Source organism: Nannobrachium achirus, assembly GCF_963921795.1.
Source record: "Nannobrachium achirus genome assembly, chromosome: 1".
NCBI classification, from domain to species: domain Eukaryota; kingdom Metazoa; phylum Chordata; class Actinopteri; order Myctophiformes; family Myctophidae; genus Nannobrachium; species Nannobrachium achirus.
Window position 1 is genome coordinate 34,889,889 of NC_137810.1, and position 17,645 is coordinate 34,907,533.

Here is a 17,645-nt window from a genome sequence, read left to right on the forward strand (position 1 = left end):
CTGTGTTTCCGAGGCGCATTGAATACCCCATCAGCCCTCCCCCCAAAAAGCACTTGTAGCGACTCTACAGACATGCGTCTTTTACAGCAGCACTGAGCTGCTCAGCGGAGCACAGTGAACACCCGACCCGACCGAATGCAGACAGACAGCACTCGTGAGTCGTGAGCCCACTGGTTAAACATGCAAGATTAGTACCAAGTTTAGCTTTATAACATCCCTGTCCAATGTTCGCTGATGTGATCCGTTGTTGTGTCACTGGACTGGAGCACGCTGCGTGATATTATGATCCACATTCCACACCCGTTTGTTCTTCTTGTCGAGTCTGCGACGGAATTGATTTAAACAAAGCAGAAGCTTCCACGCTTTAACTACATACACGTATGAACTACAACAACGATACTGGGCGTGCAGCTAGCGATTAAAACAAAGTATTTGACACTGTTTCACAACTTGTTACTGTAGCTGCAGGCACTACACTTAGTCCAGTAATTTTAGGCCAAAATTAGGCTACACCTAAAACAAATTGCAATAGTAGCAAACTCAACTGATTTTGTATCCTCAATATGTCCTTAGTGAGGGAAAAAAAGTCCCAAGGAATCCCATCAGGGGAAAGTTTTGAAAACGACCTACCTACCCCTTCAGTTACTATACACTACACTATAAAGGAAAAAATTACTCCCAAAAAATCTGCTTTAAGTGGGATGTGAGGGGTCAAACTAGGGGTTTTTAATTATTCTGAATCCATTGCAAGCATTTGTTTTGCACGAAAAACATTCCTTGGGCAAGAAATGGCCCCTCAAAAAGATGGTTTAGTGATTTTCACAGTTTTTTGGGGTCCGTTTTTAGCCCAATGAATGTTTTTCATGCAAAATAAATGCTTGCAATGGATTCAGAATAATTAAAAACCCCTAGTTTGACCCCTCACATCCCACTTAACACATCGGATGCCCACGTGGTGTCTACAAGCCAATTTCTTTGATGTCGCTGGAGGCCCACGACGCGTTTGACGCGTTGTACAGTAAACTATACTGTACTGTAGCTACTGCACTTGGCTACCGCGGTGATGAAACAAACTCCATTTCCCAACATGCAGCGCGCAATTACGTTACCCGGACGTGCTGTGTGTCTCGTTGACTTCCTGTCTAGCGGCTGCACAAAAACGCTGTTTTCTCCTAATCTAGCTTTTAAATCACTTTCATTTCAAAACGGCAGCCTCTTCTACCTGCCGTAACACAAACACTGTGGCTTAGAAATGATAAAAAACGGTCCTGACTGAAAGAAAAGATTTTCGCGAAATAAACAGGACATACTCGGATTACATTTACTCGGATTACTTTTCTCGCCAGTACTCTCGCCGGTAGGTAAAATGACGCGTTTGACGCGTTGCCATGGGCACCAGCAAATTAAGACATCAAAACCACGTGGGCGTCCGATGTGTTAAAGGAGATTTTTTGGGAGTCATTTTTTCCTTTATAGTGTAGTGTATAGTAAGTGAAGGTAGGTAGGTCGTTTTCAAAACTTTACCCTGATGGGATTCTTTGGGACTTTTTTTCCCTCACTAAGGACATATTGAGGATACAAAATCAGTTGAGTTTGCTACTATTGCAATTTGTTTTAGGTTTTTTCATATAACGACTGGACTAAAGTCCTTTGCACACAGGACAGTTGCGTTTTTTCCGTTTGCGGCATGAATAAAACGCATTGGATTTGGTGTGCAAGGCTGTGCGGAATCGGCGCTGCGGATCCAAAAAGGAGTCATAAAAGGAGTGATGAGTTTTTTACCGCATGCGACAAGACGCACAAATCGAACTGGGTTCGATCGAGAAAAAAACGCACGGCGGCAGCCACTCGTCGCACGGCTAATTCGGAGCCGGTGTGCATGAGGTCGTAGAGAATCGTTGTTTTCTTTTCAAAAAATTATATTGTCCGTTTTATCCGTGCGGTTAAACGCGCCTGTGTGCAAAGGGCTTAACTCTGCTGCTGCTGTTCCCTCTGCAAAGAGAGGCTCAGGCTGGAGCCTGATTTATACTTGGCAGCTCGACGGTGTCGCGCACGCACCTAAATAGCAGACCTACAAGCTCACAACGCGACGCGTTGTGACTCAAATATCTACGTTTTAAAACATTTTGGCTAGAAATGGCAAAATCCTAGATTATATTCATACAATATAATAATAATACAGGTCAAGGATCCTTAACTGAGAAGAGAGATCAAGCAGGGACCCCCACTGTAGGCTATGTTAGACTACTGTAGGCTATTATATAAAACTGTTGCAGATTAAAACTTGTCAGACAGCACTATATCATCAGTGACATTAATACATTACTATGTTGTGTTTATTTGTTCACACATTATCTTTTCTATTAATATGATGGATTTATGTTATTCATTATAATCCATGAATTATTATCTCTTAAACCCTCAATAAGTGTTAATGTATTGGCTAATGTTCCCCTATAGGGTTGCTTCTTGCTAGGGTTCAATTGGTTACTGTAACAACTAACTATTAATATTTGGCCACCTCACATAACTCTGAGGACCCTAGGGGTCCCTGACCACCTGTTGAGGATGTAATGATATATAATAACCAGTAAGACTCCCTAATCGGGAGATAAGCGACCGTAGGTCACTTATCTCCACAAATAGAGCAAAAATGTGTTTTTCCAAAATCTTCCTGAGCATGTTGATGACATGAGTGTAGACATACTGTGTAGTGATTTTCATGATTTTAGGGCAAAATCTGAATCGGCCTCATGGTGGCGCTAGAGGGCCATGTGAGAAATGAGGGGTGGGGTCTCCGCGCCGCCAAGGCGGACGAATAGGTACCGGCCCCGGCTCTCCCGGTCGCTCCTAGCCCGAGTTACGGCATTTAATGTGAGCTGCAGTGGCAGGGGGTCCTCCACTGGGGGCGCCACCACTTTTGCATCCGTTCTGGAGCACCAGGAGTGGGTGGTCCCCGGGAATGCCCCGTGAGCAGCCCCGTTGGGGTGGTCATTTGGTAATTTTTGCACATGTGCTCATTTTTTACACTTGGGGGTCCCCGAGGGAGCTGGGGGTCCCTGGAGCTCCGGGGGTCCTTGGAGGTTGTAGTTTGGCAGGTAAGGAGTGTGTGTGCAGAATCTGGCATGGATCGGGGCAACGGTTGCGGAGATATGAGCAGGGCAAAAGTGTGACGTGTGACGTGTGTGACGGACGGACGGACGGACGGACGGACACCTCGAGCAGCTTTCTGTAGTAAGTGCGACCTACGGTCGCAATGATATAATGATATAGTATTAATCAAACAATTCTACCAGCCAGCAAGGAGTGTTCTCCCAGATTTCAAGTTGGATTGTTAGACAGAGCCTAGTACTACAGTGAAACAATAAATTGTTTGGAAATTAAATTTAATGCATTTTTAATCATTTTTGGGGGGCGAAATTTACATGGGCTTTAATATAAATCCTTTGCATTGTGTTGAATCGCACCGAATCGTGAATCGTATCGCATCGTAAGGACCAGAGGTGTATCGCAAAGTATCGTGAATCATAGCGCATCGTATCGGGGTCAGGGGTGAATCGTGATGTATCGTATCGGCAAGATATCAATGTATCGCAATTATATCGTATCGCTGGTAGAGTATCGTGATGCGTATCGTATCGCCTCAGTGGTCGAGATTCGCATCCCTAGAACACACCTGACATAACTGTGAAGACCGTTTGTCACTTTCACAAATCAGGCGGGGGGGGGGGGGGTCTGTTGTCTGGCCCTGGTACAGATTTTGTCCAAAAATCATGCAGATCGGTACACAGTATCTCTGTAGCCATTAAACGAAACGGGTATTTCTTACATTGATGCTCCTACATATCATGCAAGCACCAGTTAAAGTTACTTTCCATCCCTCATATACTGTGTGCACAGTGCACATCCCATAACCCACACACTGCACATCATTTCAGAGCTCATATCTTTGAACGGGTAAGGACTAGTGTTAATAATTTGGGGAATCACTGTCTCCCTGGACGATGTCAACAGTGCCACTAAGAGCTGTTTGCAGGATACCAGCCATGCAATGGTCCAGGAGATAGAATCTGGATGCTTTGCCAGACAGCTCATAATTCATACACACATTTTTATTATGATGAATATATGACAGATTTGAACCTAATCTTAGAAATGTATAGGGTATTATAGGGTCCCATTAAAACCATCGGTGTCATTTCAGATTTTTGCGTTGGCTATTAATAAATACCAGATATACAAGCACATCACTTTGTGCCGCGCTGCAAACTTTAAAGTGTGAGAACTACTGATTTAGAAAGCCTTTTTTTATCAGCCAGATCTCAGATCTTCTTAATGGGTTAATTGTTTTCTTATTTTTTGATGAAAGAAAAATGGGAGTGAATGATTTATGGTGAAAAAAAGGTGTGTGTGTGTGTGTGTGTGTGTGTGTGTGTGTGTGTGTGTGTGTGTGTGTGTGTGTGTGTGTGTGTGTGTGTGTGTGTGTGTGTGTGTGTGTGTGTGTGTGTGTGTGTGTGTGTGTGTGTGTGTGTGTGTGTGTGTGTGTGTGTGTGTGTGTGTGTGTGTGTGTTCATATGTAGGACAATGTTTATGCATCCATTTAATGTGGATGCTGCGCAAACCTTCATAGGGTACATACTGTATGGCCCCTGGAGCCGACTGACCAACTGCTGACTCAACGAGGGAGGGGGTGTTCTGTTCTATAGAACAATGCAGAATGGACTACTTTGTCTTGAAAAACCAAGTTGTTTGGCACACCTGTGTATTAAGGAAAAGGGCTTCAGGCGGTCTGCAAAGCTTGTAATAAACAATACATAACAGTAGTGCATACAAATCAGAATGCAGTTTTAGGTCACAAAGCTGAACGATGCAAAGCGTAATACTTGTGTGCATGTTTTAATAATGTAGTGATGCTCTCAATTGTCCAAAATGTAAATATTGGTATATTCATGATAGCATAGATATAAGCAATACATTTCATACATATATAGACTATAAAATGAAGCATATTTTTCAGCGATTGCAAATCCGCCATCTTTCTATATCCGGTCCAGAAATGAAAATGATTTATTTGGACATGCAGTACAACCTTTCAGTGTGGAGGCCTTCAGGTTAAGACTGGAACAGAAATCCAGAGAACGGGGCGCCCGCTGGCCTAGTGGTCAAGGCGCATACCACATACTAGGCTATGATGCCTGCCGGCGTCGCCGGTTCAATTACTGATCCGGACAACCTTTGCCACATGTCATTCCCCATCTCTCTCCCCATTTCCTGTCAGTCTACTGTCCTATCAAATAAAGGCATAAAAAGCCCAAAAACAAATCTTAAAAAAAAAAAAGAAATCCAGAGAACACCGCTGGGTGCTGGCCAGTGCAAAACGGGGAAATAAAAGAATATGAGCCTAAAATATGACCATGGAAAGTATATAAAACTACGCCCAAAAAGTTAGGAAACTTAAATTCGGTCCATTATATCTCCCCTTTAATAATAACAATTGGTACAGCTTGTAAGCATTCATGGAATGAGCAGCAGCTAAACGTGTGGGTTGTGCCCCCAAAAGATTTGCCAAAATGGCCTAATACTGTTCTGCTGGCATTCACTCTGGTTTTGGGCTTACCTGAGACTTTACTACTTTTTTTTGTCTTTTTCTTTTTTAATTAACATGTAAAAATGGCCAATATGTGTTTTTTTTCTTTTCCTTATTACTGTGAGAGTGTGCAATCATTCAATGCACCAAGCAACAAATGTGAATACCAACAGAACAGTATTGCAGGCCATTTCGACAATTTATTGGGTGGCGCTATCCACACGTTTGGCTGTGTTGCTCATTCCACAAATGCCAGATGCTTACAAGCAAAGGTGACTAATCAACGATGAAAATTATATCAAACACAACACCAATTGGTGTTATTAAAGGGGAGATTTAAAGTTGTACCATGTAACTTTTTTTATAAAACAAATCTTAAAATTGTCCTAACTGTTAAATCGCTAAAGTTTTAGAACACCCACTCCGTTATTTTCAGCTTCTGAAGCCTTCTCTTTATATGTTTTCTTCTTAGCAGTGACAGGGGCGGGATTTCGCGCCAAAATGACGTAATCTGCATCATCTGTATACGTTGTGTATACGTTGCCCAATCACATCGCCGATCATGCACACATGGTACACTACCGGCCAATCACAGCTTATCTGCTCTGGTCTCCAGGAAGCGCCTCCGCTTGGCTACAGTGTTTACCATGGTGAAGGATTTTAACCTCTTAATCCACAAATCCTGGCCAGAAAATTACGTTCTACAATGCGTTCTACCCCTCCACGGATTACTATCGGTCGCGGTGGTTCGCGACGACTCCGGCCGAAAAACGGCCGAAAAAAGCAATACCGCTACTGACCACTAGTTGAGCAAATTACACAGTATAGCTTTAATGGACCGAATACTGGCAATTCTTTTGGGGGGGCGCTACCCACACGTTTGACTGTGTAGCTCATTCCATGAAAGCCTGATGCTTTCATGCAGTATCTCATTGTAAAGGTGACTAATCAACAATAAAAAGTATATACAGTAAATACCAATTCACCCTTTGTCAAGTCCCGCCCATTGTCCTGCCCCTCTCCACACCCATTGGTTGCTGTGTCTTGGTGGGACATTCAGTGGGACATTCCATTAGGGATGTTAATCGACGCATTATTTGCGAATCGACGCGTCGTGGCCGAAAATCGACGCGTCGATAGACTTTTTTCACTTTTTTTTTCCCGGTAAGCAGCAGCTGAGAGGAGAGCACAACGGCGCATTACTTTAAGCAATACAACTTATGCAGCTGCACCCATCAGAACTTGCATCAAAGCCCTAATAATAATTATAATAAATAATTGCTTTTCTTTGCGTTAGCATCATAGCATGGAGTCTGTTCTCTAGAGACTAGAAGCGGAGTGACAAAGTCCATATGGGACGTGCGGGAGCGCTGACCGCTCGCTCTTATATATCCCCGACCGCATCCATCCACGGGTGTGTCGCATTAACGTTAACGACGAGTAGTGTGGTTTGTGATCATCGCACACAACGGCGACGCTGCCATTAACAAGCGAGCTTTCGTGTCAAGCATGCATGCAGAGGCAGGAGGTAAACAAAACGCATCCAGTCCATAGAGTTGATACAGTCAGGCAAGTCAGCGTGCACTGCTATGACGCGCGCATCATCCCGGTCCAGCAGTGTTTCTCAACCTGTAGTCCGCGGACCTGACTAGCGCCGCATGCATGCACAACAGTCTCCGACACAGACACACACACCCGGTCCTCTCACATTTGGAAAACATTAACGCTTATAACGTTTTTGAACAACGATTAAAACAGTCATTTTTGGGGGGAAAACTTTAGAAAAATAAAAAAATATATATATTTTTCGATTTTTCGACTCGTACTTTTTGAGTCGCGGTGAGCATGAGTCGATCGACGCGTCGATTTTCGTTTTTTTTTTTCACATCCCTACATTCCATCCACTGCCATGTTAATTCAGTTGCTTCATATTGTTATTCTGTGTGCTCAATTCTAATTTCAAACTTTGTTTCAGTCAATTGGAGCTGCTCAGTGGCAGTATAGTGACTCAGCATGTTTTTAAATGTTTTTATTTCTCCAGAAATTATGTTTTAGCTAATTCAACATAAAAAAGGCGGAACCAGGGCGGGACAAGGCAGATAGAGCCTGCTGGTTGGTCAGTCAGGGACCAACCAGGAGGCTAACAAAGGGTGAATTGGTATTATTAAAGGGGAGATATAATGGACCGAAGTCACGTTTCCTAACCTTTTGTGCATAGTTTATTTGGAATTCGGCACAGCGGTTTGCGAGATTAACTCCAGACAATCGCTCGCACAAACAGACAGACAGACTCAGACCGACCCTCTTATAGACAGCTAGACACTTGCAGACGTCGTAATAATCTTTCAATACACATTTACTTACCAACAAGGCTGTTAGAACAGCCTGGTCTCCACCACTAACGTTTCTTAAAGCCGGGAAAGCATCTGTCATTTTAGATTTGAGCAAAAAAGCATTATTTGGTTATTCAATTGCAGATGTACAAGCTTGTAGATCTGCTATTTTTGAAAAATCTATATATATCTATATTTTCAAAGCAAATCTTTGCTTCTGGGTGTCCCTGGAATAATATATTTTGAGATGGGGGTTGACGGCCAAATTCATATAATTTTGGGGGTCCTTGACGCTAACAAAAAACTGTTAGGATTTAGAAGACATCAGAATCGGCCTCTGGTCTCAAAGCGTTAAAGCCAGCTCTCCTAAAGCCTTTGAACCTACTGTAGCAGACAGTGTTCCTCTCATACGTATTAACAAGAAAGATGTCTGCTGGTGAAGGCCACTGGCAGTGGATTACTGTGTTTACATAAGATCAAGTGTTAGTTGAGGGCATGATGTCTGTGCGTGTCACTGTGTGGGTGTGTATTGTGCACATGGCTTTGTGTAAGTATGGATTTGCTTGTGTGTACATATCGTTGTTGTCGGGTGGAAACCTTGCACCTGTATGTGCCTTGTATGTCCAAAAAACGTGCGTTTTGCATTTATCATTTTAAAAACTATTTAGAATGGTGAAAATAGCCGATCTACAAACACACTGCAAGGAATTGTGTGCTTGTAGATCAGCTATTTTCTCTAGTTTTGCGTGACAGTCTTTTATGATGAAGCAGGGCTTTACATTACAAAAAAAACATACAAATCTGAAACAAATCTTAAAAATCTCTGAAAAAATACATATTAGTCTGGAATTTCTGTGTGGAACTTCCAAGGTCTGGAGAAAAAATCTTTTGGTGATAAACCCGCCCCACATTGGCATACTGGGTCCTGATTGGTCCCTCACTACTTCGGAGGGAGTGAAAACCAATCACAACAGAGCGGTGCCAGACCAAATCTGCAGAGGGCTTTTTGTTGTTGTTGTTTTTGCAAAAGCTGATTTGTCTGGTTTCCAGGCTAGAAATAATAACGTGAGAAGCTTGCTTAAAATGCTTGTTTTATTTAAATATAATCAATCAATTCTCTCACTTTTTCTCAAACTCTCTCTGCTTCTCTGTCCCCCATTGAGTGTCTTTGTCCTCTACTGACTTTTGCTGATCCTGCAGTGTAAATTGGGTTTAATCTTCTTCACCCAGCCGATGGCTGCGCAGAATAGTCATGAGCGGGGGGGAGGGGGAGGTGTTGAGGATTGAGTGTCTTGCTCAGGGACACGTGAACGCCAGGGAGGCCTGAGGGGCCAACTGGCTATTCCCATACGGCCTAGTTCTACCCACTCTGCTGCTGTCCTCATTTCTATCTTTTTTTTCGTCGTCCACAATTCACTCAATTACGTTTCCTCTCATTCTTTATGGACCATTCCACGGCTATTACTCACCACTGGTTAGGCTTGTCAAGATTATGACATTTTACTTTTTGGTCTAATGATTAATTGTCATACAAATGACGTAAAAAAACCAACAATTCTAATTGTGTGGCTTTTAGGCCTTGTAGGCAAAAGCTGTACAGTTGTGCAAGGCAGGAAGGTTAATGACACAGTGCAGGTGTGTGCGTGCGTGTGTGTGTGTGTGTGTGTTCCGTGTTTGATACTCTCCCTCTCTGCCCGCTCCTTCCTATAGGCTGGCAGCAGCCGAGGGGACGGAGCATCGCTTCATGGGGGACAAGGAAGAGGAGGAGGAGGAGGAGGAGAGCAGTGAAGAAGAGGATGAGCTGTCCGCTGAAGAGCAAGGTACACACACACACACACACACACACACACACACACACACACAGATAAACGCTTAAATCTCCACACTTGCAAAAAGCAACCATAGCTAAGTTATAAGAACAGGAACCACATGGCACTGTATGGTACAGAGATATGTCTTTCTTCACTCTTTCTCTCTACCTTGCACCCTTTCCCTGACCTAACGAACACGCACACAGAGAGAGCTGGGAGCATGCCAGTTCAACAAGCTCTATTTTGGCTCTATATCCTGCTGTTCCCTCTCTGTCCTGTATTTATATCTCTAAATCGTATCCAATTCTGAGTACGTCAGTCTTGAATACACACTGTACTGTCTCGTCTGTGACCTATAACATTTCAACCGCCTGATATCTGTAACATAATTAAACATTGCCATTACAATAGATTTGTCAAGGTTGATAATGGACCAGTTTCAAATAGACGTATCCGAATGCTAAAAGGCTTTCTAGATTGGGCAGTCAGTCAGTCTTTGTTGAAACTATAATTTGCTTTAAGATATATGGGTTTTTATCAGATAAGCGGCGTGAGAGACTTGGTGAACTTTGTTTGCGGGAGAGGTGTGTCAATTATAATAATAATTTTCCCACTGGTCTTTCAACCATTAAGACCTGATTTGTATATTACGTATCAAGAAATGATCACTGTTTGGTACACCAGATATTGGTGTTGCAGTTCACTGTTCGGTAACGGATGCCCCTCTGTTTTGCATCGGTCTGGCATCACCTTTTTTTTTTTTTACAAACAGCAGATAGTGGTTGTATTATTGTGTAGAAGGTCATCAGACCTCTTCATCAGGTCTGATGAACAGCCTGTAGGCTTGAAACGTTACCATTAGTAAACGTACTCTTTGGGAGCATAAATAGGTGTGCAGACTCTTATTTTTCTATCTGTACATTATTCTTTAGTCCAGCACCCAGCCTATATTGGCCTTGGATGTGCGTGCCTTTTGTTTTGCAGCCTCTTATTGTATTATTGTGTAGCTCAGCAAACCTCCTCGGATGAATAAAATGTTAAAGGGAGTGCAAATGTCCGCCAAGAGGCATGCCCTAATAATAATAGTGATGTAGTGATGCAGTAAAATACTCCCTATGGGGCCATTAAACGGTAGTGCAGTGTGTGCTTACCAGTTGCACAGTGTCCCTCCCTACTTTCTTCCACCCTCTGTCTATGACAAGACAGCTTTATTCATTTTGGTGCATGGGTTGGCCGAACGTCGGCCCTCTAACCTATGTCACAGGGGCTAAAGACTTACTTGATACAGATTGGATTGGATTAAATGTGCATGCCACGTACATTATTAAAACGTCTGGTTTTGGGGTATGATTGCTTGTTAATGATGGATGTATATTTTGGTGTGTATCTTGGACGTGGATGGTGTGCCGCTGTGTTTGCATGTCTGCAACTGACTAGAACTGGTACATCCCATAAGTGAGAGAGACAGTTTACAGTTTAGGCATTTAGCAGACGCTTTTAATCCAAAGCGATTTACAATAAGCAGATAAAACATCACAATAATAAACAAGATAATATTTCAGTACATCAACAGCAATATAACAAATGCAAATGGATATCTATCTAGAAAAAACACAATATAATCAGTAAAGAAAAAAAAGTTCTAAAAAACTAATGCTAACTAGCTTCATGTATGGTCATTGAGTTTTCAGTAGTGCTAAGGGTTTAGGTGGAGTCTGAAAAGGTGAGTCTTCAGTCCACGGCGAAAGCTAGCGAGTGAGTCCGTTGTTCTAAGTGCGACAGGGAGTTTATTCCACAACTTGGGGGCCAAGAGGGCAAACTGTCTCGGACAAGTGGATTTTTGCCCTGGGATTTTTAGCGAGGGTTCTGTCAGCATCCCTGTGTTGGCTGATCTAAGTGAACGGGTGGGGGTGTAGGGGTTGATCAGGTTTTGGAGGTATGGAGGAGCCATACCTTTGGCTGCTTTGAAGGTCAGCATCAGTGTTTTGTATTCAGTGCTGGCCGCTACCGGGAGCCAGTGGAGGCTGCGGAGAAGGGGAGAGACATGTGAGAACTTAGGCTGGTTGAAGACCAGTTGTGCTGCGGCATTTTGGATCAGTTGGAGAGGTTTAAGTGCACATGCCGGGAGACCAGTGAGGAGAGAGTTACAATAGTCAAGTTTTGATATGACAGATGTCTGGATGAGGAGCTGGGCTGCCTCAGGAAGGGTCTGATTTTACGGATGTTATAGAGTGTGAACCTACAGGACTGGGTGACTGATGCAATGTGTGCCTTGAATGATAGCTGGCTGTCCAGGACCCCTCCGAGGTTTCTAGCAGTAGGAACTGAAGTCACCAATGCATTATCTATGGAAATAGTGAGATCTTGCATGAGGCAAGACTTAACTGGGAAGAAGAGTAGCTCCGTCTTGTCCGGGTTCAGCTTGAGGTGGTGGGCTGACATCCGCTGTGAGATGTCGGCCAGACCTGGGTGGCAGAAGGGGGGAAGGACAAAAACAGTTGAGTGTCATCAGCATAGCAGTGAGACAGGAGTGTTGTAATTTGTTAGTAGTATATATGTTAGCCTACCGCATGTACATTTCTGCCTAACTCTACTATCCTAACACTGCTGCTTCATTGTGCCTTATTGCAGATGTCCTGAGCATCAGAATGATTGTAACATTCCAAAATGACTTAAGCACCTTTCAGATGGGGGGCGGTTGACACGGGTGTTCTCGCTTGGATCAGTGGGGATCGTGCCGTGGTGGAGATACACACTGGGCGATATTTTCAAAGATGACCACAATCCAGCTCTTGCCACCTGTGAGCGCATGCATGAACGAGCACGCGCACAAGGATTTCACAGGACCGCGCCAGCCTGCCTCTCCCCCCTTCAACTTCTCCGCACGTCCCAAATAATCGCCCGCCTCTCACTGAAAATGAATTAAGCCCTTATCAGAGCCTATCACCGCAAAATTTAGGTGATAAGCTATCCACCTAAAGTGAGAAAACAAGTGGATGCCATCATAGTCAGTCACCGTGAAGTCCTATCACTGTGACTGACTGGTCTAGATCGACCAATCAGTGAACGGGGTGATGGGACGATCTGTCTGATAGTAAAAACAGAGAGATGTGTCGGGGTTCACGGTGGATAGCTCTCTTGTAGTTTTATGACTTAAAAAGACTACACCGCGGTGGATAGCTTATCACCTCGGTGCCTACTATGATAGGGGCTTTACTAGGGCGCGTCAACTGCCTCCCGTCTGAAAGGCGCTTTACGCAGAGATTATTAGGCATTAAGGCAGGATAAATCAGGAGTGTTGGGAGAGAAGAGTTGGGCAGATATAAATAAAATAAAGGCAGAAAAACATGACTTTCTTTTTTTTCATGATTTCCCAAGTCAACTAGATGACTTGGGCAGATTTCTTCTTTCCTGAAAACCTTAAAAATATGATGTGGCAATTATTCTATGATAACAATACATGTCCTACGCTAGATGGACAGGTGCCCAATTGGCTATTACTGTTCCATAGCCTCGCAGCAGGATGTGTATGCCATAGCCTGGAGAGAAAATGTCCCTGACTTTAAGTAATTCAAAAATTATGACTTAGTTGTCGTTGACTGATTTAAAATATATATATAATATACAGTATATTCTGGAATCAAGGTCCTTAGCCCTGTAGTCAGCATGAGAGATCAAGATGCAAGATCAGCTGTGCACGCACGCACGCACGCACGCACACACGCACACACACACACACACACACAGAGTCAGGGGCGTAAATCTACTGGTGGAGATTAGATCTAACCAACTGAGCGGTGTTTAATGATGGAGTTGTTGAGAATCCCTCCTCAACTTGATTTCTGACTCTTTTTATCACCACACCCCACACTGCAGCCTCAATTTATTTTTATGCCTGGGTGGGGTCACACAGGCATTGTTAACCATCCCTTGAATTATTTATTTGTGTTTGTTTGTTTGTACTTACAGCAAATTAATCTGTATTCTTTTGATTTTGAAGCCCCTGCATGGTCCGTTTAGTTCGTACAAAATCCCCAAAGAATTAAAACTAACTCATCTGTCTTTTTTACCTATTGCACACCTATGCCGAAATGTGGCTAACATTTTGTGTGTGTGTGTGTGTGTGTGTGTGTGTAGTTTTTACAATCAAACCCTGTTCAATTCCTGTGGGTTTTTTTTCCTGATGTGTTAAAAACTGATTGACAAACAGAAAAGATTTAGACTCCATATATGCTATAGGGGCCTTAAAGCCTATTGAGGGTGTTGACTCATTTGATGGCTTTGACACAGCAGTGGTGATAAAAGACTGAGGAGCTTTCAACTTATTGTGCACGATAAGATAACTCTCACGTCACATGTTCTGTCCAGCCAAGAAGCAGCAGTTCCAGATGATGAGGAAGATGCACTACAACGAGGGTATGAACATCAAGCTGGCCCGGCAGCTCATCGCCAGCGAACTGGAGGAAGAGGAGGACGAAGACGAGGAGATGAGGGATGACACAGAGGACACGAGGGACGAGACGAGGGAGGAGGGAGAGGAGACGGAGGACATCAACGTGGACCCCCCGCAGGACGGTAAGGAGAGAGACGCAGGGTTTCTGTTTCGTCTCATTTATACTTAGTTGCAAGCCGGTGTCACACAATCAAATGGCACATCTACAAGGGTGACGCGTTGTGAGCTTGTTGAGCGTCTATTTTCAGTTCGAGGAACAGTTTAAAGTTTAAATCAAGCTTTTGGGGTGTAATGGGTCAGGAAATTCACAGTTCGGTTTGATACAACTGTACTGTGTTTTTGATGCCAGAGAAATGTCCATGATTTCTTTCATAAAAATAATTCATAATCTATCATTTATAAAAAAATATTAACAACATAAAGTGATATTTCTTTAATAGCCTCTATGTCTGTCTGTCTCTGTCTCTCTCTCCCTGTAGCGGACTCTTTGGACTCCTAGACAGTGTAATCTTGCTGGTGATGCACCATCCTAATGGACAACTACTGTTGTGTTGCTGCTGTGCTTTGTGTTCCAGTGTTGGGTCTTGCAGCAGTCACAGCTTCCCCATCTCTGTACCACACATACACACACACACACACACACACACACACACACACACACACACACACACACACACACACACACACACACACACACACACAAACCAATACCCTTGCCTCGTCACCTGTCTCTCTGTGTCTGCTAGTCAACAAAACAAGGATCAAAGCTTTTTAGCGTCATTTTTACTCCGTACATCACAAAAGTGAAGCAAGGTTTTACATACACCCTGCAGGTTACCTCCTGTGTTGCCAAGAAACTCCATCCCCTCATCTCCCTGCTCCTTCCTTCCTTATTTGGACGTCATCACTTGAAGGAATGTCTGCCTCTGACCCTTAAGGGAGGGCCGAGAACTTTAACAAGACTGTTGGATAACAGACCGATTAGCCAGGCCTTCCCCCTCTTCTTTCTTCTTCTTTGCTGTTGTTGTCTTCTTTAGTCCCTCCCTGATCCTCTTTCTGGAAGACACAGAACCTCTGGTGGAAGATAGGCATCCATGAACATGACTATGAAGATGGTGGTGATGGGTTGTTTGTAGTGGGTGACGTTCTGAGGTTTGAGACCTGCCTGTCCTCTCTCACACACTCTCTCATCATTGTCATTTGCTTCATAAGTACAGACATTTTATTTTTTCCTGTTCTGATTACTGTACTGTGGCCACACAGATTACCTGGTAATGATATGCCACAAGAATTCGATATATTATTGTATAATATATCGTATTGTTTGACCTGCAGTAATGTATTTGCCGTTTAATATATTATTTCTTCCCATGCTAGCCTCAATCTTGAATATGATTTAAAAATAATTACAAACATATAAGCATTTGATGTGCACTTGACAACCAATACAATATTTACCGATATATTTAATATTTGCCGTTATACTGCACCGCAATACTTTTTAGGTAACTATTAACTACATTGCTTTTTGGCTCTTGATCTTTCAAGAGAAGAAGCAGTAAAGAAGTGTAATATTGTAATGTAACTAGCACACACTGACACATGAGACCTATGGAGCCCTTGTTGTTTGCTTGCCTAAAATAATCCTGTCATATTACTATAATCCTGTCATTCTGTTACGGGCACTGACCACCTTTATGCTCACCAATATGACAGGAACAGTACTGTAAAGTAACCGACTGAAGGGATGGTGTGTGGTGTGCTACTGATAACTAGATGGCTCCCACGATTAAACAACTGGGAATTTCTCTCACCTGGCCAGTGCTGCTGTAGATCTGTAATAAACAGATTTGTTCACTCTGCATTTTGCATAGACAGTGAACATATTGATTGAGCGTACAGTCCATCAGTAAATTATAAGAGCAGTTTTTTATAACTGTTTTTTGATGATGCACAACTTTGTGAAGAGTGTGCAGGAGACTTTAGCTTTATTTCGACTTGAACGCCCCCTCTCTCTCAGAACCTACTAACGTCACTAGTTAATGAGGCCTGTTTGGACGTTCTTGTAACTGTTACAAGAACCTCCAAACATGACTCGTTACCAGCGTACAAAGCCGTACCAATCACAGCCAAAATGTGTCTGGTGTTCATTTACTCCACTGATCATATTGGTTTGGTCTTGTCCGATCTGCTCTGATGGCTCTGGGACGAAGGAACGGAATAATTGTCCGAAAGAGCCAGTCTATGCTACTGAATCCAGTCTCCACTGTGGCTTTATGTGGAGATTATAAGTGACCGGGCTGCATGAAAATTTAGATATTGTCAGATGAGATTTACCACTATGGCCAATAATGTACAGGATTCCTACAGTATTCAAGTCTGTCTGCAAGGGAAGTGTGAAATTAGAAAACAGCAGCTTATGGTTATGGGTTGAAGTCCTCAGTACACACATGTCCACATTATATGCAAACGCACTGTTTGTCACACACATTGTGATATTGCTTTGAAAAATAATCTTTCTAATCAGTAATAATCCAATGTTAATGTTTTCCAGCTTACCAGTATATCGTCAAATTGACAGACTGAATTCTTATCCTTGGTAAAGGTGTCTACTAGGACCTAGGGGTGTGACGATACACACATGTTAAGATGATAATGGGCTCACAGTAACAAAATTGCTTTCCCACCCAGTTATTAACATTGTCCATCTTCAGTTTGCTGTGTTGAAACATCATTTGTGGGGGCACGGTGACGCAGTCTGTAGCACTGTCGCCTCATAGCTAGAGGGTCCTGGGTTTGGTTTTCGCCGTGGGTGCTGGGGGGCATTTTCTCTCCTCCGCGTCATCAGTGCCCATACCCTTGGTGGGGTTGGCGAAAGGGCCTTTCTGTGTGGAATTTGCATGTTCTCCCCTAGGGTAGGTATCCTCACAAAAAACATGTAGTAATCATGGTCTCTATACTGCCTCCCTCTGGTCAGTTGGGGTGCCTGATGGAGGGGAAAGGAACTGGTTGGAATAACGTGTTCCTTCCACGCGTTAAGTCCTGCTGGGGAAACTCTGCTGACATCATCACCAGGAATGCTGGTCCCTCATTGGCTGTAGGGGGACACCTACATACATACATACATCCCAGCCATTCCAGGGCTACGGTCTTCAAAAATACCAGTCACCTACATACATACCAAACCGAAAACAGTACTTGTGCAAGTAATTATTTCCATAACAAAACTTGAAAAATCCATGATACCAGAGAAGCCCGTCACTTGCAAATCCTTTGATACAATCTAAAATGACACAAGTTGTAAGCCTATTTGATTTTGCAGAAATGCAAAGTGCATTTTGCAGCCACGTTGGCCAGCTGTGACTAGTCCTTTTTTTTCTCTCACCACAAGCCCTTGAATAGGGTGGAAGACACCCAATGATAATTAAACAATGATTACTGTGTTTATGATTGAGACACTT

At 43.2% G+C, this 17,645-nt stretch overlaps 1 protein-coding gene across 1 annotated transcript in view; it reads left to right on the plus strand.

The window, feature by feature from the left end:
• ppp1r2 (protein phosphatase 1, regulatory (inhibitor) subunit 2) overlaps window positions 1–14,788 on the plus strand; it is a gene marked incomplete at its 5' end in the record, with an annotated part of 34,677 nt that extends 19,889 nt beyond the window's left edge. The window contains 3 exons of the mRNA XM_080733433.1: window positions 9,631–9,740; window positions 14,100–14,306; window positions 14,664–14,788. Coding sequence (XP_080589559.1) covers window positions 9,631–9,740; window positions 14,100–14,306; window positions 14,664–14,683 — 337 coding nt within the window. The 3' untranslated portion in view covers window positions 14,684–14,788. The remainder of the gene's footprint in view (window positions 1–9,630; window positions 9,741–14,099; window positions 14,307–14,663) is intronic.
• Window positions 14,789–17,645: the final 2,857 nt, after the last annotated feature.